A 25,459-nucleotide genomic window follows, 5' to 3' on the forward strand; every position below is an offset into this window, starting at 1 on the left:
CCCTGGCCTATGCAGTTCATTATATCCGGTTCAATAAACCTGAAATTTCTGTGCATGTTTTGCAAAATCTTGTTCTAACTGCTGACAAGCCCTAGCAGACCCAGGAATGCAGTCTTTCCAGAAATTTTTGAGACACCATCTTTAGACCCTAACCCACTTCTGACAGTCTAGCTTCACATCACTTTTGTTGTCTCTTGCTCTTGGATGTTTTAAAAGTGGTATCCCCAGTTCCTAAAGTGCTACCTCAATCAACTCTCCAAGCTGGTTTTCAGGCACAGCAGCTAGATGCTTATTGGCACTATTTTTTTTTCTCAGGCTGAGAAGGAACACGCAGGGCTTTCTTAAGCCATGGCCTGAGGGGATCCTCTAACACATCCACAGGCTTCAGTTCTGATACCACATTAGGCAGTTACTGACATTTCATCAGTGTCAATTCTTTGCCTTATCGCACTCCTCTTGTGGAAACTTACCTCCTGCGCAGACACTCGATGGTTCAGCCGCTAGGATCTCAATGCAAGATTTCTTAAGAATCTAAAAAATGTAGATAACAGCATTTTTGTAATAATTTTTATCTATTCTTTATTAATACAGGAAAGGGTGTCCTTTTCTGGGTTTCAGAATACCCAACTTACTGAATCAATGGTGCCTCTTAGGGCATAAAAGCCTCCCGTAACTGGAAAAACATGATTGATGCTGTCAGCAATTGTTGACAGCTGCAAAGAAAGACAATCATAAATCATGAGGAAAACAAAATCACAGTGAACAAAACTGAGCCCTTTCATACTTGCTAAAAGACATCATACTGACATGAAATTATTTATGCCTCAAATGATTAAATAAATGTCTTCCTCTGATGCTGTTACTTGTGCAGTAATGTCACAGAAAAACAAAACCAGAAGAAAGCAAGCAAAGTTACCTGCGTTTCATTGAAATCTTTCACTCCAACACAATAAACTATAGCGCCAAAGCTTCTGGCTCTGTTGGCCTAAAAAAAATAAAATTGCCATCAAGCACAAAGCCATGCAACAGTTAATGTCTACAGGTTTGACATAAGCAGTTTGGGTGAATGTGAAGGTGACTTACTTCTTGTTCTGCATAATAAAACTGAACATCTTGCAATTCTCCATCCGTCAGAGCAATAATCACACTAGCAGCCCGAACTCCTGCGTGAAAGATTGTTAACAGATTACTATTGTATGTATGACACGAAGATTCAACAATGAAATGAAAGCTTGAAGTGAGGCATTCCTTTCTTTTTTTGACAAATAAATACATCTACCAAGATTACATCTAGACCTTTTGTGTGGAAAAGTGGCAAAATGGATCTGCACAGGAGGACAGGTTTCCCCTTTTCTCTTTGCAAACTTGTCTCTACACAAACCTTGGCCAGGGTTTATGGTAAGAGATACCTGTGCAAAAGGAGCTCTGCTGTCATCCTACCTTCTCCTCCAGCAGACTTTCAAAGGGCAGTTCAGCTGAACATGGCACAAAATCTGCTTCTGTAAGAGGGTTCAGTCCTACACTTCTCCAGCAACAAGAGCTTTCACTAAAAATCATATGACTTCTGAGCACGTGAAAATCTTGAGATCAGGTTCATTAGAGAAAATTCACACCTTGTGGCAAGATTTTATATCCCACCTAAGCTTAAGTGAAAAGGTTGCATAGACTTTGGATAGCTATATGTATAATGCAGAATACAATACAATACTACCTAAAAAATGCAACATGTTAACAAGATTAAATTTAATGTGCAAACTATGGCTCAATCAATCATTCTGCATCCATGGTTCTTAAGCAAAGTAACTAGTACACACACACACATTACTTTCAGAGAAGTATTTCTTATTTTTTCAAAATAATCTGTTACAATTTCAAGTGTCTTCCCTCATACTGTCTGAAATTAAACACTGATTAGTTCTGACAGGTTTCTTATGCCATGCAGTCCTTCCCATGTCATGTCAGACACAGACAAATCTCAAAAAAAATGACCTGCAACTTAGGGGGGGAATAGCTTGGATTCCTGTATTCTTCCTTTTTTTTTCCTTTTATTTTTTTCCCCTGCTCAGTATGCTTGAAAAGGTCTGGGGAAAAAAAATGAAGGCTTATTTTGTTTTCTTTTGAGCACTTGTTTCTTCCCTGATATTTTTATTTATAAATCCAGATGTAATCTACTTTTTCCTTACAGAATAGTTGGTTAGTTCTTAGGTATATATTATGATGAGGTAAAAGCTTCCAGTTGCATTCTTCAGGACTCTGCTGACAGAGGTGCCTGAGAAGCTATGCAGAGCTGCTGCTAAAGACTCTACACTCACAGCCTATTTTGTGAAAAGGCACTGACCCATTTCTCCATTTTCCAGAGACCATCAGACCACAAATGAGAACCACCTCATACCAGGGTACAAACCAGGCAAGAAAGGTTCAGTTTAACTAACTAGGCCTTCTTTTGGCAAAGGTAAAAGCCACAAATATATTTCCCTCTTCAAATTTACGGAAAATTTACATTTTAGGAACTCAGAATCTGATCCTGAAACAGTCATGCTGATGCAAAAATCTCAGCTGATTGCATTCACCCCTGCACCAATGAGAACAAGGACTTGGGTGCACAAGGCAGGCAGTGCTGACTGCATCAGGACAAAAGGGTGCAGGAAAATCTGGGTGTTCCTGTCCCCTGGGAACAGGACAAGCAGTTCTGGCTTTAATGCTTTGGTCTGTATTTTGCACTGGGGAAATCTGTGATCATACTGGTCTCCTCTGGTCTTAATAAACCATGAATCATGCATTTAAAAGTAGGACTGTAGTCAAAATGGAATGTAGTGATTGTGTAACACCAATTCCTTCTCCAACACTTTTCAGCGGGTTTACTGCAGGTCATATATGAACTATCATCACTGTCTCTTCAATGAAGATACTTAACAGGAGCAATATACAACACATACCTCCATAGGTTTCGTGGTAAATCTGCTCATTTGCCTGCAACAAAGTGCAGAACTTTGTTAGCTCTTAAGTACACCGGAAGCAAGCAAAGCAAAGTTTATATGTATAAATCAAAGGAAAAAGGTACTGTGATATGTACCCTTTTAAATCCTTCATGCATGAATGTGTCTCCTCCAGGCACTTCAGACTGAAGAATGTTGAGTCCTCGTCTTATGGCTTCCCTTTGGATAGAAAACAAAACCAAACAAAACACTGTTAAAATCGATTTTATTTTATTTTTTCAAACCCCACAATTTTTCAGCCAAACACCCATAGGAGCACAAAACTGGATATATGATACAGTGTTAGGGTTAATACATTTTAAGGGTGCAATTCCATCCCTCATTCTGGTACACTGTCAGTCAGGATAAGATTGAATTAAAGCAAATGCCAGATATTAAACTCTGACAAACTGCAGACGGAATGAGAAGTTAAAAGCTTATGACCCTGTCATGAAAATGGGACAAATATAACCCCCGTATTCAATCAATCATCAGGACAGCTGGAATTAGGACTTTTCCATTATAAAGACAGAGGCCAAAAGATAAGAGAACAGGATGGGAATGATGTGTATTTCCTATCTTAGACCAGGGACTGATCAACCTTCCTGGGGCAGCTGGCTGCCTAGTAAGAGAGGGACTTTGATACTACAACACCTCTTGCACAGCTTCTTACTCCACAAATACCTATTAATGAAGAAGATTGCTCAGTGAAATGAATAATTTGATCAACCACTGATCACCAAAAGGCCCTGACCCTCAGCAAAGTTTTCATTATATTAATGGAACACAAACAAGACAAATAAGGCACAAATAGTCAACAGACAAGATGTAGGCAGTCCAACATCATCCCCAGATGCCATGGCACATTATTTTTTAAAGGATAGTGAGAACCCCATTTTACAACTGGGTATTTTAGGTGATACAATCCCAACTACAGAGGAAACAGGAGTCTATGCGGGATGAAGGTAAAATTAGAAGTTGGAAATACAGGATTTGTCCTTAGGGCAAAAAAACCACATTTTTACCCTTTCAAACTATAGAATGAGCTGAAAAAGCCCACATGGTAATCCACACAAAGAACAGGAGTTCAGGAGAAGGAACATTCTAGTATCATGTCCAACATATTGCCGCAGGGTTCCTGTCTACTTTCCACCTTGAAAAGAATAAATCCACCTGGGAGAAGTAAGCAAGTTTGGGTTCTGTCACCAAGGTACATGATGGAGACCTAAGCCAAGATTCAGTGGAGCCAGCAGAAACACAAGACCCCTACGGGGTTTATGGCTTTGGATGAGGCCCTGGAGTACAAAATGGAGGAGAGGAGGAGAGGAGTTGTTTCGAGAGCGCTTCAGAGCTGCCTTTATTTATAGGGTGCACTGTACTGCTGTGACCTTCTCACAGACAGAAGAAGTAGCAAAAGCAAGGGCTTCAAGCTGAAAGAAAGTTCTTAGAAACACCTCCATAACTGGGATTTGGGTACACGAGGCAAATTAAACTCACAATTATTTGGGTTGTTTTGTCTGCTTGGTTGGTGATTTTTTGTTTTTGAGGTTTTGCTTTTGGTGGGTTTTTGGGGGGCAGGGGAGGTGGGTGGGTTTTGGTTTGTTTTGTTTTTTGGAGGGGGGCTGGGTACAAGTAGCTGCTGACATGAAGTTCAGGACCTTGGGTCACTCTGAAAAGCACTGTGGGACTTCCATACAGTCCTTTTGCTCATCAGCTCAGGGTATGAGATAGCTGACGCAAAACCTGCCCTTATTTGGGTACCTAGAGATAGCGAGGATGTACATGATTCCTTGAGTGGAAATGTAGTTTCTCCTCAAAATACTGCAATAAAGAACATACAGCCCAGTGCTGCCTTACCCTTACAGGGCTGAAAAAAAAATGGTAATGGGAGATCCAAAGTCTTTCTAAGCCCTCTTCCAGCTGGGAAAGGTGGAACAGATTTCAGTTGCTGCCTGAGTTGCTGCCACACTGAGACCAAGACAGACCTCTGGTTTCTGGTTTGGGGGCCATTCACTGCTTGAGAGGAGGGATAAAGGGTATTTCTGGATGAAAGCTGTAGGGAGTACTTGCCTGTTTTCTGTTAATTTCATGATTGTAGTGCCTCGTGAAGAAAAAACGATGAAAGACATCCGCAACATTGGACTGAAACAGAAGAACAAGCCAGATCCACATCAAACACACATCACTTCAGACCTGCATATGCTAAGAAGCAGTGAATGAAAGAACAAAGTAAGTATATAGCAGATTAAAATATCAACTTAAGAAAACTTTACCTTATGAACTTCTCAGCTAGGCTTTCCACAAAAGAATATATCTCAGTCCAATGATTTCTAACACTTCCAGACCTGTGTACAAAACATAATTGATTACATTAATCTATTTCACAGTGAAATTCCTTGTTCCACTCTCATTCTTAAGCCTGGGCTACTCCAAAGGTGATCTGGGACACAAATTACATAGATGTCTATGAAGATGAGGAAGCTAGCTCTGTTGAAGTTTCTACAGCAGTTGTGTTGGAAGCTGTAACAGAAACCATCATGGCAAAACATACTGACTCAAAGAGAAGTAGGTCTGAAATGGTTTACCATACAATTTGAAAACATTTTCAGTAAGTCTTCCATCTGCTTTTGTTCCTTTTATAACATAGCATATAAATATTTTCTTCTAGTTTAATTAGTTTAAATTGACTGTGAGCTGCAAGCAGATTATTTACTTTCCTAGAGCACAGCTCTCCCCTTGCAGCCACACAGAAAGTCTTGACTGATCTTCTATTCTCCCAAAATGTGTGGGAGAATGTTTCCATGAATTACTGTTTGTTTCAGAAGAGAAAGCTTCTGAAGTAATTCAGAAGGAAAAGGCAGTACTCGTAGCTAATTTGCTGGACTAACATTCTGGCCAGTCAACCCCTGGCTCTTTTACAGATTTCTTGTGAAAACTTGGGCAACTTGGTTACATGCACAAACTTACATCCCCAGTAAATAAAATGGAATTACTGGAAAATCCCTGGCTTTTTCCTGCTTAGTCTCACATTCCCAGGGACCCCCACACTCAGACCTTAAACAGACCCTTGCATGCAGCAACTCTGTCGTAAACGATAGGTAGTTTCTACACAGTAGAAACCATACATGTTTAGGCCATTAAATAGGCTACAAAGTACGAGAAGTCAATGATTTTAAATGCCCTCCCTACCACTGTGGTGTTTATGAAAGAATGACTTATTTGCTTTCCTTGCTAGGCAAACTCAGGTCTCATATATTTTAGACATAAAGATCAATGAAACAATAGCACATACAGAAGGATCACAGGGACTTAGGCAGAAAACTAAAAAGTTTCTGAAATGTAACTACTGCAAAACAGTAGGTTTCCTCTAACTTGTTAGACATTTTTCTATGTAAATATATATTAAAAAGTGAGAAAATTACCTGTATTACAATTTTCAGTTCTACTATGAACTTTCCCAGTGACTCTATGTCCATCGCTCCTGCCCCTGTATGTCAGGTACAGGTCAGCATACAGAAGCCCACATGTGATACTGTTCTGGAGAATTGGTGATTCATTCACAGACTGAACTGGTTATCACAGAATTAAAAAACTGCCAGGCACTGAGAGAGGGCAACAAAGCACAAGGAACTGCTCAAACCAAGGGTCTGGAACCTCTGCGGTCTCCAATCTGTATGTGCTATGCAATGACATGTTTGCATAGTCATATACAGCACCAATTAAAGTTTCTGGCACTGCTAGCACTTTTCTCATCATTAAAAAACAATCCACGCTGATCAGAGGTATGTACTTTAAGGACAGCTTTTCCAAAAAGGATCTGATACAGTTCAATGCCCAGAACTCTCCAGGATTTTTCTCAGCATCCCAGGCTAACGCTCTAAACATGATGAATTTAAAGAGATTTTCTTGCATCTCTGTAAGATGCATTTACAGCTCCCACATTTATTTTTTTTTAATCCTTTCCCCCATAGAGTTGACACCCACAGTTTCATTCTGAGTTTTCCACCCCACTTAAATCGAACTCCTGCAATTTCTAATGGAGTCACTTCACAGATTAACCACAGTTCTTTACTTGGAAAAGAGTGACCTATTTTGGATGAGGTATCAAATTTCTACTGCTGGCTCCAGAGGCACTGATGCAATCAAAAAAAGAAAGTAGCAACGAGTTTTCTTTATAACAGCCACAAACCATCATTTCCAGTACCTTCTTAGGACTGTCAGAATTACCTCTCCTCCCTCCCACTCCCCTTTTTTTTTCTTAATCTACCCCTCAGGCAAAGAGCAGCTTGGTAAAACAGCCTCAACGCTGGAAATTCCACAAAATCATAAACCACTCATGGTGGAAAAACATGAAAACTTTTAAAGTAAAAATATACAGGTAACCTTAATACTGTGCACTTCCATACACTCTGACTATAATGAAACACCCCTAAACAGAAGGCATACACACAGCCAGTGAGATTAATAATTGGCTGCAATCAATCTGTAGATGCCACTTCTGGAAAGCTAGGGGGGTCTGGGGAGTGTACAGTGCTCTCAGAGTATCTGGCTCCACATCACCATGTTACAACCCTGCTGAGCAGAGGTATTTCAGCATGGCAGTGGGTCTCCTTGTCCCCTAGGATACTCCACAGTGAAATTAATCATTTCAATCTTAAGAATGAAATTCTTAACATGAACCCACATGTTGTGTACCAGCTGAGAAGTGCCAAAGTATTCCAATCTATGAACTGAGAAGTGTCAAAACCAGACAGAAATGCTAGCAAGAAAACATTCCTGTTTCAAAATCCCATGTAAAAAGTACCAGTGAAGTGGTCATCACTTAATCAGTTCCACATCACACTCCTCCAAGCCCAAATATGTCATAGAATCATAGAATAGTTAGGATTGGAAAGGACCTCAAGATCATCTAGTTCCAACCCCCCTGCCATGGGCAGGGACACCTCACACTAAACCATATCACCCAAGGCTTCATCCAACCTGGTCTTGAACACTGCCAGGGATGGAGCATTCACTACCTCCCTGGGCAACCCATTCCAGTACCTCACCACCCTCACAGTAAAGAATTTCCTCCTTATATCCAGTCTAAACCTCTGCTGTTTAAGTTTTAACCCATTACCCCTTGTCCTATCACTACAGTCCCTAATGAAGAGTCCCTCCCCAGCATCCCTGTAGGCCCCCTTCAGATACTGGAAGGCTGCTATGAGGTCTCCACGCAGCCTTCTCTTCTCCAGGCTGAACAGCCACAACTTTCTCAGCCTGTCTTCATACGGGAGGTGCTCCAGTCCCCTGATCATCCTCGTGGCCTCCTCTGGACTTGTTCCAACAGTTCCATGTCCTTTTTATGTTGAGGACACCAGAACTGCACTCAATGCTCCAAGTGAGGTCTCACAAGAGCAGAGTAGAGGGGCAGGATCACCTCCTTCGACCTGCTGGTCACGCTGCTTTTGATGCAGCCCAGGATATGGTTGGCTTTCTGGGCTGTGAGTGCACACTGCTGGATGTCTCACTGCAAATGATGCCTAAATGCCACCAATGCCCATCATGTTAAACCTCTCATGAACACCTGTGGGGATAGCCTAGTTTATAGAAAAATCTGATTTCCCCACCCTGCCACCAAAGCTCACCTCGATATATCCCCATTTGCAAAGTATTTTTATTTGCTGATTCATATATATAAATAGATATACATGTATACATATATATATATATATATACAAGTTTCAGAGGCTGCTGGGGTTTGCCCTGATAGTTTCATCTGTTGCCCTGAGGCATGACCCCACACCACCACCACCACCACCACCAGTTTTAATGGCAGATTAAACAAAGAATTACAACAATAAAATGTTTGTTAAACTATATACTATGTTGCCAGATGCTGTCAAATACTGATGAACCAGAGCTGCCCAATGTTATTGAAGATACTGATGCATTTCATTGCTTTTGGGATCTTATCTCTCACACTTCAGAATTGCTTTTGCTGGCAGCATAAACTAACCTGCTGCCCTTCATGGCTTCATCAGGTTAGGAGGTTTCTTGCCTTGGTTTCCCATGACAAGTGGGAGGCTCCAAGCATACTCTGAGCTCCTATCTGAACATAGCCAATGCTTGAAAGCCATACTTGTTTTTAACTCCACAGTTACCAAGCCCAGAGAAAGCACAGGGTCTTTCAGTGATTTTCTACACTACAGGTTATTGCTGGTCATCCACACAGCATGGCTTTCACAGCAGTTTTGGTGCTTTTGTTGCTTCCCTTAGAACCTTTCAGTAACTAATAACAAACTCCTGTTAATCAGTGTACCCACGCTAACAGGGGCCTCAGAGTAGACATGTTGTCCCAAAATATCATCAGTAAATAACCACAAACAGATTCCTTGCCTGGCCTGTTTGGCCATCAAATGATACATTCCTGTAAGATTTCAGAGGAACTGTGAAGACTTCTGAATAAAGAGAAAAGAATAAATGAAGCATGGTAAAGGTCAGTGCTGTGCAGAAAAAGCACTGGGCACTCAACACACACTCATCCTCCCTCACCAGTAAATAGGAGAAGCCATAGGGAAGTGATGCAGCCAGGGTGTCCTATGTATCCTGCTGTGGAGGTTTGTACCACTGGATTCACCAAGCTGCCAGCAAAGAAAGGTCTGGCTGTAATGTAGCCTATCTTGTTGGCTCACACCTTTGAGATTTCCTGCTTTCAGTCATCAGCTACCTGGTTCACCTCCTCGCATGAGCCAAAACAGCCACTGTCACTCAGCTGAGCCCCAGGCTTCCTCCTTCCACGCTCCCCACTGAAGATGCCCAGGGAGCCCCATGTTCTCTGCAATCTACCAGGCCCCACAAGCCAAAGACCTCTGTGGATGGTGACCCACAGCTTACAAGCAAGCAGTGAGTGTGCCTTTCAGAGGCAAGCTGGATGATGAGGTTCCAGCCCTCAGAGGTTACATAATTCTCATAGTGAAGGAAAATGCAAAGCAATAAACAGCGGCTGTGGGTAGCTGGAGAGCCACGGAAAGTATTTCAGGGCCTGTTTCTGCTGCTGCTGGTTCTGCTGGGGTGAGCCTGGAACAGGTCCAGAGAAATAGCAGAATTTCCCCAAGTTCATACTGGCACAACTGGGATCAGAATTAAGCCCAAGCAAAGTGAAAAAACCCACACGAGCATTTGTTGTGAGCGTGCTCCCCACTCCACAAGCTCTGTTCCCATTACACACGAGACAAAGAGGAGAGTCAGCAAACCACAACACAGGAAAGAATGTCCTCCTGGCCTCACTGGGACTCAGCTTGGAGGAGCGGCTGTTGCTGCAGCTCCTGCTGCTGCCGTTTTCCTGAATTTCATATTGCTACTGCTTGAAGGGAGGGGAAAAGAGGAGGTCAGTGAGTATTTCTGGGGGTGGAAGGAAATGATGTGATGTGATTGCAAGGCTTGATTCTGCTCCTGCTTACTTTGGAGTGACTCCTTCTAGCTTAGCAGAGCTCTATGTCAGTATAAAAAGCACACATGTTATATAAAAAGCACGCATGTTAGAGTCATGCCTACCCCGATCTGAGGTACCTCACTGCTGCTTGTGAAGACAACAAAGCAGGAGATGGGTTGGAAACCTCCACTTACAGGCTCCCAGAGGCAGTGGAAGCTGCAGCCCTGAGAAATCAAGCAGCAAAATGGGGTGCTACTCTCAGCCCAGTTACTTCAGCAGGCAAAAGATAGGAAAGTCAGTTGTAAGGTGTCTGTCCTATGGCATCTGTGATTCACAGTTACAGCTTAACTCACCGGGAGAAGCCCATGTAGTGCAACATACATCAGTCCTGCACCTTAGCAGTGAAACTTAAAACCCCGTTACCCAAACAGTGAATATATTTTATTATTTCATGTACACAGAGGAAAGGCAGCAGGACCCACTGCCTTCCCTCCCTGCTGAAAGTGAGAAACTCCATGAAGATACAGGGCTGCTCCTTGTCCTATTCCTTGCACATGAACATTTGCCTCTGCTACAGATTAGCTGAAGGCAGCAATTCCAGGAACCCCAGAGCAGACTCATTATTAATGATGCCAGGTTCAGTTTGAGTTTGGTGTCAGGAGAGGACAATACTCATTAAGTTTGCAGGTCCCTATAAGTCTCTGTCCCTTAAAGCTAATGGTGATCCTGTATAAGGCCCATTGCTCAGCAATCTGGCACTTTGTTGTTGTTATTTGGAGGACTCTTTATGGCCACAACCATGCTGTAGACAACAGAATTCTTGCACATGGACAATAACAGCTCTGCAATAAAAGCAAACCCTGAGGCACCTAGTTTGTTGTGGTTTCAGACATGTACACGCGCATGTTCATCCACCCCTCTGCTCCCTTCTGAACCAGCACAGCATTCAAAGTGACAACAGTCCTCCTCTCCCAAACAATGCATCTTGCAAGCATATAAGGGACCTTGACTGGGTGATTCATCTAGGCAAGGACAGACTAGCTTTTATTATGTGCTCCAGAGGCAATTAGAAACACTGGTGGAGACAGCTATTCTGAGACAGTCCTTCCTTCAGAATACTTGTAACACTAATTGACAAGACAAAGGCTGGAATGGGGAGGGAAGTTGGAGAGGAGTAATTTGTAAATGGATTTTAGTCCTAGACCAACATCCTGAGCACAGGACTCAAAGTATTTGAACACAGAGGGTCTCGAGAACAAAACCATTAATTTTATACATGGCTTTTCTCTAGTAAGATTACTGACAAAATCTGCAGAAACATTACAGACTTCTCTAAGTCATGCCTCAAACACTGCTTTTTGCTCCAATGTAATCCATCTAATCCAAAAGTCATGTCCACCTGCTGCTATAGCTCTTACTACATCCCAAGCTAACAAAAGAGCACAAAGTGAAATCCAGAAACCACGATTAGACTGCATGTATCCACTTCAGATATTCCTTTAAGGCTCCAGAGCTGCTCTGAGGAGCATCAAGGAACACTCTCAGCATCCCCATCCTCTTCAGCACAAAGTGAGCAAACTTCAATCCTAGTCACTCTGCAGCACTCTTAACAAAGTGCAAATGATAACCAGGAGCAGGGAAATACAACTCTTGAGCCCTGAAAAACTCCCAGGAGTCAATTAATATTCTTCGCATTTGAAATTAAAAGGTTCCGTCCTACTATGTCTCATACAAACTCACACCAGCGTTTGGCCTGCAAGCTCAGACAAAAGTAATAAAATTCTCAATCACTGAGTGCACACAAACAAAAATCCTGGGTCACTGGGAATCTTACGGTTTACTTCCTTGGCTCAAGCCCCAAATAAATCAGATTTAGTTACATGCATAAATAGACGGCAAATGACAAGCTGCCATGGCTTTTTCTTCCTGTTAACTGTACATGGTTTATGTCAAATAACCACTGCCCATTAATTTTGCCTTGTGTTTTGTAAAGAATTTTTTTCTTGGGGCAGAAGAGAAGAGAATTGGTTTTCCTGAATATTTTTTTTTCTGCCAAAAGACAAAGCTGGCAGAATAATATCAGACAAAATGCAAACAAATAAAACCTGGTTCCAATAACATAGGTATGTCTGAAGCTGAACAAAAATTTGCTTTGGAACATTCCAAGCAATTATACCTGTTGTAAGAAAATCACAGCACTGTCTGAGATTTAACCACAACAAAGAAAGATGCAAAGGCAAAATATCAGCAGATTATGCTTTGAAAACAATAAAGAATATTGCTTAGGGGCAGCTGGGGAGTATGAGAAGTGTCATGTAGATTATGTGGTTGCATTATAAAAGGGGGGAAGAAAGTCAGAAAAGATGGAAGACAGATACACGTAACCATTTTTAAATATACATGCATAGGAATCAACTCCATCTAAGGAACAAAACTGATATTTTTGTTCAGAAAGCAACTCCTCTCAATCTCAATAGGCAGCTGACTTGCATCAAGTCCTGTATTTTACAATGAACTGAAGTCTGCCTGCAGTAGGTAGATATTCTTATGAAAAAAAAGGAGTTCAGCAGTGGTTTTAGTCAGTCAACACAGATTTTCAAATGCAAGTAAGTTAGATTACAGCGTATGTCTTCAGGCACCTATCTTTGCCAGCAGTCTGATTTCCGACCACAACAATGGTCTTAGCCACACTCTTCCCCACCTCACGTGCTGTGTAAAGCCAGCACACAAGAATGGCATCAGACCAAGGCAGCACAGAGAGAGAAGCTGCAGAAGTTCCCACAGGTCCAGCTCCATACTAACATTCTTGGGCTGGGATTACACAAGTGCTGGAAAAGAAGCAGAGTGAGAGCCTAAGGCAAAAAATACTTGCCCTCACTAGTACTTGTAATTCATGAGTGCTAAATTCATTCAAATCATTGGCAAGGAAATAGGGATACGGAGGGACACAAAATGTGTTTACCAAACTCTCTTTCTTTGCTTTAAATATGGCATATTGTGAAAAAGAAAAAACATACCCAAGGTGGAGATCAACAACTTATTATAGTTGGTTTAAAATGATAAAAGCTGGCCCAGAATAGCAGCTCCTGAAATGCCTTTTGTTCCAGTAGCTTTTTTGGCTTGCCTGCAGTGACTTAGGAAGCATCAACTTGTTTCCTTCCCTCCTCTACAAAACTAGCTTTTCAAAGGGAAATTGGGTAGGCTGACACAGACCCAAAACTCAAAACCAGGAAGCAGTTGAGACACAGGAGCTAATTTCCCATATAATCAGAGGCTGTACTCTTCCCCACCAGCTCCCAACCAGTAACATTCACCTCTGGAGCAAGGCTTACCAAGTTTAAAGAGAGGAAGCTGGTAAATGGATTACAAGTGAGAGGCTGGCCATATTTTACTGATGTCTTTACCAAAGTTGCTGTTGACAGGGATGCTCTTGGGAGCACAGGAGACAAAGCAAAATTGATGTGAAAGGCAATATTGTTGTGGGCCTAAGAGATGGGAATACCATGAAGAGGTACTACCCAGAAGTTCAGGGAGAAGATGAGGAGTGGATAAATAATAGCTAGGCCAGCATCTCCCTCAAAAAAAAAATTATAATCACTGCTCTAAAAGAAAACCAGCCAGGGCCTTACTCAAGACATTTGTGCTTCTATGGTGTCTGCTGTGGAAAAAGAAAACATTTTCCCAAGGCTGTGCAGATCATTTTTCCTCAAAATAAAAACAATTACTTAGCAAACATCCCAGCAGGAAAATGAGAAAATACTTCCCTCTATCTCGCATTCTTCCCCCACCCCAATTTTCCATCCTGTCCTAAAGTGAAAACAATAATCAAAGACATTTCTTCATATTGGGTAAATACAAAATACAGACAGCTCTGCAGCTCGGATCTGTCATGTCAAGCATTGCCAGCAGCAGATATTTATGGCAGTTGTAAGTCCTTACTTTAAAAGGGTTTCTATTTGTTGCACTAACAAACAATCATAATGATGCTACCAGGCACTGTTATAATTAGAAAACACTAGAGGTCACTCATCCTTTCTGCTGTGCAAGTGCATTTCAATATGATTACAAACAACAGCCAGATGTCAACAGCAAGGCAGACATGAAAGGGAGTTATTTACATACTCAAGCACAAGGATGTCACTATAAGACCTGATAGTCAAGCACTCAAATCCCTAAAAGGACCTGTCCTCCGGCAGTTTGGGATGGGACTAAAACAATTCCTTCATGGCTTGGGTAACCAAGGCAAATTAAACAACCAAAGCAAGTGAGAAATACAGAACTATCCATTATGCTGGGCTTCAGAGCTATGTTTGTTTAAAGGTAAGATCTTTGAGATCTTAGGTACCCCATGTGGCTTGATCTTACCGCATGCCATAGAGGAGGTGGATATGCCAGCTGCACTGTATACTGCCTTACCTCATGCAGAGGGAATGACTTTGCTAAAACCAGAAAAATTTCTGCTGCTCCAGTATGGTACATTAAATTCTTCCACTACATCTCCCAACGAGCTCAAGCCTCGTAACTCAAACTATGACATACAAACAGCACAAGATTGAAGATTCCAGACAACCACCTTTGCGGCCAGCTAATGTCCAGTTCTCCTAGCTTCCAGAGAAGCATCCTCAGAGACCAGGCAGACAGTCAGACAATCCTAAGGAGGATGGCAGCATGTCTCCCTCCCACACATGCTGCTTCTCCCTTTCACCATGCCAGCTTCTTGCGCATCCAAGGCTTAGTTCCACTGCTCTGATCTTGTCTATCCTATGGAGTTAACAGAGGGCTGCAGTCAACTTCAAGCTGAGAAAAACTCTAAGAAATCAGTGAGTTTCTTTCACTAACTGGCAGCATATATATTATATCAATAACTTCACCAGCAGATGATCTTTTCCATCTGATGGTTGTTGCCTGCAGGATTAAATCCCCAAAGATTTTGACTGGCAGAATGTAAAAGAAAAATCATGTCCCAGTACAGTCATTGCAGTAACACACAGTGCTTATATGCGTAAGGAGAAAGGCTTGTTGTCTTCTTCCAGTTTGTCTCCTATTGATGTAAGATTACATCTTTCTATGGGGAAGCAAAGCAAAGCAGATTTAAAGTCATTTTGGTTCACACCCAGGCTGACTTCAGACAGGGCCTGCCATTCAGCTGAAGAGCACACCCCAGGGTCACAGGATTAAAGCCTGGAGTTTTCACAGAGCCAATGCTTCAATTCCATTGTTAGACAGCTAATTAAGACTGAATGCATCTAACTCCTGACTGGCAAAGCACCAATGAAGGGAGGCAATACCCAGGCCATGTGGGGATACTCTGTGGTGTATAGGGCTTGGTTTTTCTGGGGATTTTCCCACTAGAAATTAGAGCCAGTATCCTTCCCATATATGTGGCAGCACAGAACCAATTCTAAAAAAAAAAAATGTCCACTGCATTTTCAAATTTGACCAGCTGCTTCTGACTAGCTTCCTGCCTTCTCTCTACCAGGAATACCCTGACTCTTCTCAACACTAATGGATTATCTGGTTCCTTCCTGATGAACTGCTTCAAGGTCCAGTGTCTATCCACTCAGTCAATCCTCCCTGCCTCTATAAAGCTCCCAATGCTGTGCCAGATGTCACAGAATACAGCTGGGACTAAATACACTCTCAGCTAGCATGAGACTCACAGCTTCTAAGGTCTGGTGCTCTAATAGTACCCATATGGATAGTAATGCGATCTCATTGAGGCCAAAAGCAGCTTTGCCACCACATTGCCACAGACTTGATAGGAGCAGGGATGGATTCTAAAACCACTCAGGTGCCTGAGGAACTTCTACTACCACTTCTAAACAAAGAGGAACTCTTTGATATAATTGTGAAAGGTTTTAAAGATTCAGTTTGCAAATGAAGGCAAAGAGAATTTTCCCACTGGAACTGAAGTGCATGACTTTTCCTTCAACCATATTTGGGTCAAGCCTCTAATGGACCACTGTACAGAGTGGACAGCACCTGAGCCAATATACAAGACCCCTAGCCTGCTAAAAGAAAATACACCATTTCATGTCCACAGTACTGAAAATGAACTCGCTTATACAACCAATTTCCTATTGCTTGACATATCAGCTACTGAGCAAATTACTCTCTTCTCTGCCTTGATTTCCCCAAATACAAAATGAGTGATAACAGCCATCACCCATGTAAAGTGCTTTCTGATCACAGTGTGGTGATTGCCAGGGGTACACAATGCCAATGTAAACAAGGAAAACTGCACTGCAGAATCATGTCACAGAGAGAACCACTTTGCAATCACCCAACATTTACTGTTGCAGCAAATTCAATATGGGAAGTAAGCATAACAACAGTACGAGTCACTTTGGAAAAGCCTGGCAAGAGTTCAGTTGTGAAGTAACACTAACCCCCCACAGAGCTCTTCCTAGACATGAAGGTTACTTCAGGAACAAGTTCTTAGTGAAAGAAAACAAAACAATGACCACATGGCATGTTAGTGCCTTTTAGAAAGGCAGAATGCCTATGGTCTTCAGATCCATTTGCTCTAAGAACAGAATCACTACTTAATGATACTTTTTTTCCCCTTCTTCCTGAATATAGGAATATACTGACTCCACAGTGATGGTACTTTTTTGCCTTGTGTGAGCTGTGCAACGGGCCCGATGGACTGAACAGTTCTCCCAACCAGGAAACAGCACAATGCAGACTTCATACCTGGCTTGTGGGCAGGAATCACAAAGAAAAGGCTTCAGTCTTTCATAATACCACATTTTATAGGTAACCCAGGATGTATTAGATAATTCAGCCATCACACTCCTTGAGTTTTACCCTTGGCTGTCAAGGCAGAGCAATGCACCAGGAGAGAAAGAAATCTGTGCCTTCTGAAGAACACCTGTGGGTGAACCAGTTTACCTCTCACTTTGCTACAGCTTGCTATAACATGCCTATGAATGCGAGCCTAACCATACCCTCTGGCCATGCCTAAATTGGGCTAACACAGTATTTAAGTATTTGCCAACCTATTTTAATAGATGTAACCCAAACACAGGTTTAGACAATTCCAAAGAAGCTGAGCAGAAACAAGCTTTATAAAACCTTACAGTGAGGCTGTAAAAAAACCACTACCACATAGAAGCAGTCCAGCCTTAACTTTAGGTAGGTCTGCACAGCCCTGGCACTGCCAAATCCCACAGGCGACAGCTCATCACTTAGCTTGAGTCTTGGCACCAAACTACAGGAGTGCTGGGGTCAATAATCAACATCCCCTCAAAACCAATGCTCATAGCCCATGCACCACACCTACAACCTGAAGGTGACCCAGTTTCCTGGGTCTATATAGAATCATAGAATCATATAACAGTTAGGGTTGGAAAGGACCTTAAGATCATCTAGTTCCAACCCCCCTGCCAGGGGCAGGGACACCTCACACTAAACCATATCACCCAAGGCTTCATCCATAGGACAAAGCATAGTGCTCCCCTAAACGCTCTGCTTGAGAAGCATGCAAATTTTGGGGAGCAAAAATAAGTACCCTGCCCTTCACATCACATCTGGCATCAGGAGAGGTGTGGGAAGGTACTCGGGGAGACTGGGGAAAGACCATCCCCACTGCTACAAGGAGGCACTGAAGGGTAAATAAACGTTTTTAAATGCGACTGTCACTTACTTATCCAGGATGAAGTAGAGATCAAAGGCACCGTGACAGGAGCGCTGCTCTTCTTGCTCTTCCTCCTCCTCCGGCCGGGCGCAGGAGGTTAGGATCCCCATTACCAGCAAGAAGCAGCACAAAAATGCTGCTTTCTCCACGCTACTCCTGCAACTCGCCATCTTTTCCCTTACTTAATTCTTCCTCCTCCCCCAGTCTTTCTCTCGCTGCAAACCTCACTGGCTCTTTGTAAGCACCGAGGACAGAGAGGAAGAAAATAAAAGAAACAAAACAAACAAAACCCCCCCCCCAAAACCCTAACTTCAGGATCTCAGCTCAGCCCTGCGGGCTCAAGGCAGCAGTACTCTCCGGGTAGCGGACTGCTGGCTCAGGGCTGGAGACTGAGCCAGCCGGACGATCCCCAGAGCCCCGTCCCCATACCCTAGCCGCCTCTGAGGCTCAGACCCGTCCCGCACGGAGAGAAGCGGCGCCTCTCGCAAGGGCCAGAGGCAGGAAGGGGCAGAGGGAGGAGAGTGGAGGGGAGGGAGACAGGATCTTATGGGGGCAAGCTGAACCGGGACTTTCCTGTTCCGGGATACCGAGGTGGGAAAGGCTGCTGCGACTGGAAGAGCAAAGTTAGGGAGCGCTGCGCCCCAGCCCCGTCACCCCCCCCCGCGGGCGCCTGGCGGGCGTCCCTCCCCCTTTCCCCCTTCGGTTGCTCGCGGGACGCTTGGCAGCCGCAGCGGGAATAGGAGAGCAGCATCTTTCCGCCCGGGCGCGTTGCTCGGTAGCGGCCCTCGGGGCACGGGGCAGCCGGAGGCGGAACGAGGGGGGGCGGCCTACACGTCCCGCTCTGCCTCTCCCCCTTGGACTCGGGGAGCAGCGGGGGTCCCGGGGTGACCGGGGTGGGAGGTGTCAGCTAGCAAGGAGGAAAGAAGTTTCTGTAGGAGATGGGTGTCATTGCAAAAAGCTGTGACAGACCGGGCGTGGGGGCCGACGCGAGGGGGATCTTGCGAAAAATTGAGTTGTAGGAGATGAGTGTAATTAAAACGGTTATTTCCTGGGGGCGGGGGCAAGGGCAGGTTTTCACGACCCTCTCTCGCCACAGAAAATAATTTTTCTTCCGTGGCAAAAAAAAACCCCTTAACGCTGGAGTCTGCACTACTCTGCAGGCAATGAGTGGTGATGAAAAGGAATTTCTTAATGGAGGCTTTGCACAGTAGCGTTATCACTACCCGCCTGATACACACAAGATACAATGCACTGCCTTGAAGAGCTGACCCAGCTCATGTGGATGCTGTCTCCAAAGTTTGAATAATTAGTGGCTTCCAGCCGCTTCCCCCTCCCCCACAGCCTCTGCAGGCCCTAATTAATGAAAAGAGCCACGGGGAGGGATGCGACCAGAGTCACTTTGCATGACAGAGTTGGTACTAGACGCTTCTCTTTCTTGGGGGGGCGGAGGCTTTTGAACACGAGTCAAGGTCTAGGGAATCCATTTCCCGTGGGGCGCTGGCATGCTGCCCCACCGGGCAGTAGCCCCCCCAGACACCGATCGGCTTCGCTGCGGGCCTCTTCTCCCGGGAAGAAGAACGAAAACGCTCCGGCCAGGAGCCGTTTGTACCTGCCAACAGCAAAAAGTGACACCTCCACCTCCAGGCACAGTGGCACTGGGGGTCGCACGGCCCACCCGGGAGGGGTTCAACCCACTGCCCTGCGGGATGGAACTGGACGGGCTGCTGCGGGGGAGGGTGTGTGCTGCGTATCCCCCCGCAGCGCACGGTAGCTGTGTCCTGGCCCCTGCCGGTCCGGCGGTAGGGCTGCGGCCCCACTGGGAGACTGTGGGATGCTCTTTCTCTCCACGTCCGACAAGGACACGCGTGGACGCGGGGCGCCTGCCCCAGCCGCGCAGCCCTCTTCTCTGTCGGAGCCGGTGCCCCCCTCCAGCTGCACTCGGCATGTTTAGTGCGGTGTAGTTTGCAACCCTCAAGTCTGAAATAAACTCTGGCACTGCGGGGAAAGCATCTCGGTTTCATTGCCTTGTTTCTGTGCTGGACCGACTTCAGACACATCCAACCGCGGCGGCGGTCAGGTACTTATCAAGAAAAGATTGGAGGGCCCACCGGTTTTCAGCCTCTCTCCCCGTTTTAACTATGCACAGCTAGAAGCTGAGTGTACTGCTTGAGCTGACCACTTTGAAGGTTTTTGTGCACTGGCCAGCTGAGACCCAGCGATTACTTAGATCATGGAGAAATACAAAAAACCCACATCCTCCCTGGTGACATTCACGAAAAGTGAGCAAGCGGCTGCTGGGCGGCAGGAATCCCCCGTCCTCCCGCTCCTCCCTGCTTCGGCCTCTACGGTGCCCGCTAGCGTTGAGAACCCGCCGGGGCCCAGGGAGCCGCCGCAGCGGCGCCGTCGCCCTCGCTACCGCCTCCCGGAGCTGCCGCGTCCCTCTCCCGCTGCCGTTCAGAGCGAAGTAAAAGTGCTAATTGCTTCAGATTCCCTCGGTGCTCCGTGAAAATCAGGTTGTTTCGTAAAATAACGCGGCAGACCTCAAGGGGCTGTCCAAAGCAGAGTAAGACACTACAAAGAAAAATCTGGCTGAACTATTTTCTGATAATGTGCGCTGCCCTTCTCTGATCACTGATAAACCATCTTACTCTGCTAAGGAAGCAGGCTGCCCTGTCTGCCTTCTCCAAAAGATGTGTGGCCCCGGCGAAGGGGGCATGCTCTAATTCTCGTTGGGCATAAGCGAAAGACTAACGAGGGGTGAATGACACAAATCACTCCCGGAGAGATTCCCGTTAGAAGAGGAAAATTTTTCACAATGAGAACAATCGGCTATTGGAATAATCTCCTCAGGGAGGTGGTGGACTCCCCAGCGTTGGACGCTTTCAAGATTCATCTGGACAGGATGCTGGGACATCTTGTCTAGACTGTGCTTTGGCCAAGAAAGGTTGGACCAGCTGATCCTAGAGGTCCCTTCTGATCTGGTATTTTATGATTCCATTATTCAATAAAAAGCGCTGATACCTCCGGGATTAGCAACTGCCACGGTTAGTGTTGAGCAGGACTCCCACGGAGGGTGTGAGGCTTGCCTCTCTTCTAGTGACCCTTCCCTGCTGGCCTGGCCCCGAGGGCAGAGCCGAGCAGGGCAGGGCTGGGTGGGGAGTGCGGGTCGCCCTGCAGAGCCACCTCCGGCGCCGCAGCCTCCGATGTTCAACAAAACAGTTTTTCCGATCTGCCTGAGCCCGTTCGGTAGCTGTCACAAGCACCGGGCGAGCCGGACAAGTCCAGAACCGGAGAAGGGGTGGTGGTGGTGCTCATGCCCAGGGGAGGGATGCGGGTAGCCGGACCGGGCCGCAGCCCTGAGACTGCCTATGAACCGGAGCCCGAGCTCGTTTGCGCAGGTATTGCTCGAAGGAAATCAAACCAAGCCTGAGCTGAGGGCAAGATGCGGATCTCACCCTCCACACAGGTTACTTCCGTGCACTGCCTTACAGTGAGTCGAGCTCCGTAGGGCGGGTGACAACGTCCAGTTACCCCTTCCCATGCCTTGTCTGGATAAAGGCTGAAGAAATGTGAGTCCGAGCGATACCAAGTGCAGTGAAAATTGTCCATCTCCAGATGTCTGCACCCCAATGCAGAAAGTGTTTCCAAAGAGGCGTTAGGATGCTCCCCTGGCATACCGGGAAAAATGCTAGCCTTCCCACAGCAGTGAGTTGCCCCCACCTCCCACCCCCTGGTGCTTTGGAACTCTATTCCTTTTACCTGAACTGAAGAAAACACAAACTCTTTACTTCATCCTCTTTAATTTCCGTAGCACAAAACACGTAGAGAGTGATCCACCCTCTTTATTGGTATGAGATTACCCTTTAATTGCAGCGAAAATCCGGCCTTTCAAAAGCATTAACGACTTGACATTTCTTTTCCCAGTACAAACCGATATTCAGATTACATGGACACTAATCAAATAACCCGAGTTATTTCATTTGTCAAAATGTTCATAAAAATTTTCTACCAGGCGTTAAAGGCATTTATATGGAACGACATCTTTCAAAAGCAATGTTGCTAGTCCGGATTTAGGAAATATTTGATTATGACAAGACGTTTGATGGTTTTATTTTACATACCATCTGTGCAACAAATTGTCTCATACCTCAAACAAATCCCTAATTTTGCGAGCCCTTTCTATGAAACAGTAATTTTCATTTAAAGTCATTGTTGTCCACACCTGCAGCTCCGAGAACAGCCTGGTATTCAAAAGTGTTGTCAGATGCTCTAAAGGACAACTGGCGAGAAGGCTTTGGAGGTGGTTTCGGTTTGCTTGGGTTTTTTTGTCCCAACTTTGAATGAAACTCATCTTTTTACAGCGCCGTTACACGGGGGAATCCCTCCCTCTCCCTGAGTCCTCCTCCCTGCATTCGCAGACCTCCCGGGATGGCGTCTGCAGGGCCCAGTGGAGGGGGACGGTTCGGGTCGGGGGCGGGGGTCAGGGGCAGGCGCTGCGGAAGGCGTTTCCCGGGGTCCGCTCTGGGCGGGGAACCGTCGCGGGGCAGAAGAGGGAGGGTGCTGGGGCGCTGCGGCGGCGGGGGCTGCAGCGCTGCTGCTGGGGGCCTGCCTGCCCCGGCGGTGGGGTGAGCGCTCCTCGGGGTCCCGGACGTAGCGGGATTCTGGCAGCTGCTGCTCTCCGGGAACGGGGCACGGAGGGGACCCCGGTACCGCGGAGCCACTGTGTGCAGAGAGCCTGCAAAGGGACCCCAGGTGAGAGGAGCCCGTCGGGGTATCCAGGGCAGCGCCCCGCAGTCCCTTCCGCCCACCCTGCGCTGCTGCGGAGCACTCCGGTGTGCTGTCCGCCCGGAGCGGCCGGTGCGCACCGAGGGGGCGGCCCGAGGGGATCCGCGATCAGCCAGGGGCTTACGTCGCACTGGGACCTGCCGTGCCCGGGGCCTGACTGTTCTGGCGGGGAAATGGGGGTTTTCCGGGGAGCCGCGAAGGCACGAGGGTGCCCAGCGGCGACTAGTGCTTAACCCCGACCCTTCAGCGCCCGCTTCACTGCAGCAGCGAGAAGCCCGAGGAGGGTCCTCCTGCCGGCCGGTACCGTCCCGGGGCTGCTGGGGGCGATGAGGAGGCGGCTCAGGGCGGGGCGAGACGGCCCCCGGCAGCCCCGAAGGCAGCGGCCCTTTCCTACCCTCCCAGATCCTCTTCTCTCGGCGAGACCTTTCGAGCATCAGTTGTTGTTTTTACTGGTTACAGCTCTCCCCATCCTTCCGGCTTCGACAGGTGATCAGAGCATCGTGGCAGTTTTAGGTACTTACTCAGGGTCTAATCGCTTTTAAGAAATTAATGAACTTTCATTGGAATAGCTCAAGTTTTATTCTCTATTTATATCTATATTATATCTTAGTAGAAATTTCCTGCTGGTTAAGTAAGTTAGTAAGCTGCTATTGTTGTCACTTTAAAATTTTACATTGATCTTTACATTTGCAAATTATTTCGTGACAAGGTTTCTATAGGAATTCAGTCCACTAGAAATGTTTGAATAGGTTTATATTTTGAATATAATTGCTCTTAAATAAAAAGCAGTTGCATTCATGCTTGAAATTCGAAATTTCATAATAAATTATTGCTCAGAAGTTATCCCTTATTTTTGCTTTTAAAAATGCATAATTTAGTGCTTGACAGTTCTATTCACCATTTATTAAATATAGTTGGTACTAGAGAGATAGATTTATGTAAGCCATAGGTAGCCTATGAGATAAATTTAAGATTTATGTATTTTAATGTGTAAAACTAAGCATAAGTTGCTTTTTGAGAAATCAGATTTATTTGGTATTTAAACACCTTTCAGTATAGGAAAGCAAAGTAGAGCTCCCTTACAGAACTCTATAGAGATACTGTCTTACAAAAAATAAAAAGCTTTATTGCCATAGAAATATTGATGCAAAGTCAAAATATTACTTTAGTTTGTATTGTCTGAACATAATATAACCCAGTGAGAAAGTATAAAAATAATTTTTGCATAAAGACTTGTAGATTCTAGGAAGATTTTGCAAAAGTAATTACTTGGCTAAATCCTAGTATGCTGTATGTGGATATTTCTAGGTCTGTCATGCTGTGGATCAGCTAGTACAGTTTTTCTACAGCACAGTCATATGTTACTTGCAAATGGTATCTGTAGGCATCAGGTCAAAGTACAAAATACTTTGTTGGGAAACAAATTATTTTAGGTCAAAAAATTTTAGGTCAATTTTAATTCACAAAATTCTCTTGCCATTAAAGGGTTTCTTCACTTCATTGTAGAGTAAAAGTTGTTTACGTTGTTCCCCGCAATTTCACATTACATAGTGCTCTTCAGCTCAGGTACTTGCTGTTATTGGAGGTGGCAATATGTAGTAAGTTTGGCATTATTATAAATAACATTAATGTTACTCAGAATTGTTGAAGAAATCTCCAGTATTAACCATATGAAAATAACTGCTAATAGTTTAAAAATATTTCTATTCAAATACTGATGTTGAACATGCACAATCACAAAAGATTATATAGTTGTATGCATAGCTAAATGTAGTTATGAATGCATGTATGAGTATATATATACATGTACATATACATATGTATATGCTACATAAAGTGCATTAGTTTCTTGTCAGAAAAAAACATTTGAACAGATATAGCATCTTTTTTTAAATGAAGAGCTACCAAACATAAATAGCAAGACTATTAAACAAGAACTTACTCTATGTATCTTGAACATCAATCAGATGATGTAATTTCTTTTGATTCATGAAAAGACATGAATGTGAACTGTATGGAGAGAGAGGAAAAATGATTTGTGACTGTTTACACAAGATACACATTTTGGTTCAGTCTGGTTGTGTTTGGATCATGTTGGTTAGTTGGTTGGTTGGCTGGTTCTTTCTCAGTTTTGTCTGCATGGATGCCTGGGTGAAGGAACAAATGCGTAAGTCTGTGAAAACAAATGTGTTAGCACGAAGTGTTGTGGTCAGGACTCCTGTTTGTGTGAATCAAACAAGGATTTTGCTGAAAGTGGATACACACATCTGTGTGACACGTAAGTTTCTTACGTTATGTTGACAGACAAGCAGTTGCCTTCTCTGTTCCCCTCTCATGGAATAGCTTTGCTGCTTTAAAACATGTGTTTGTTATATGCTTTTTCTTTCTTTTTTTTTTTTATGGGAAAAGTAGAGGCATTGTTACATCTGCTTTCTCTCCCTTCCTGGTTGTCCCCTGTAAAATTCAAAACTCCTATGACATTCTGGGGCATTGTGTCTGCTGCTGAAAGGTGAATAATGCCAGAGCAGCAGGATCAGAACCCATGTGAAGTCTCTGAGGTGACCAGTAGCACAATTCAGGTCTGGAATACGAAATACTGTGTGCTCTGAACTGAAATATACCTATACAGTGCACTTCATCTACTAT

General features: G+C 44.7%; 1 protein-coding gene across 1 annotated transcript in view; it reads right to left on the bottom strand.

The window, feature by feature from the left end:
* ANTXRL (ANTXR like) overlaps positions 1-18,616 on the bottom strand; it is a 58,149-nt gene extending 39,533 nt beyond the window's left edge. Inside the window, exons 1-9 of the mRNA XM_005154117.4 lie at positions 18,038-18,616; positions 5,249-5,320; positions 5,046-5,117; positions 3,074-3,155; positions 2,937-2,970; positions 1,084-1,163; positions 917-985; positions 633-713; positions 471-531 (exon numbers count right to left, since the gene is read on the bottom strand). Of these exons, the coding sequence (XP_005154174.2) occupies positions 471-531; positions 633-713; positions 917-985; positions 1,084-1,163; positions 2,937-2,970; positions 3,074-3,155; positions 5,046-5,117; positions 5,249-5,320; positions 18,038-18,198 (712 nt within the window). The 5' untranslated portion in view covers positions 18,199-18,616. The remainder of the gene's footprint in view (positions 1-470; positions 532-632; positions 714-916; positions 986-1,083; positions 1,164-2,936; positions 2,971-3,073; positions 3,156-5,045; positions 5,118-5,248; positions 5,321-18,037) is intronic.
* Between the last annotated feature and the right edge of the window lie 6,843 nt (positions 18,617-25,459).

This window comes from Melopsittacus undulatus, chromosome 4 (assembly GCF_012275295.1).
Source record: "Melopsittacus undulatus isolate bMelUnd1 chromosome 4, bMelUnd1.mat.Z, whole genome shotgun sequence".
Taxonomy (NCBI): Eukaryota; Metazoa; Chordata; class Aves; order Psittaciformes; family Psittaculidae; genus Melopsittacus; species Melopsittacus undulatus.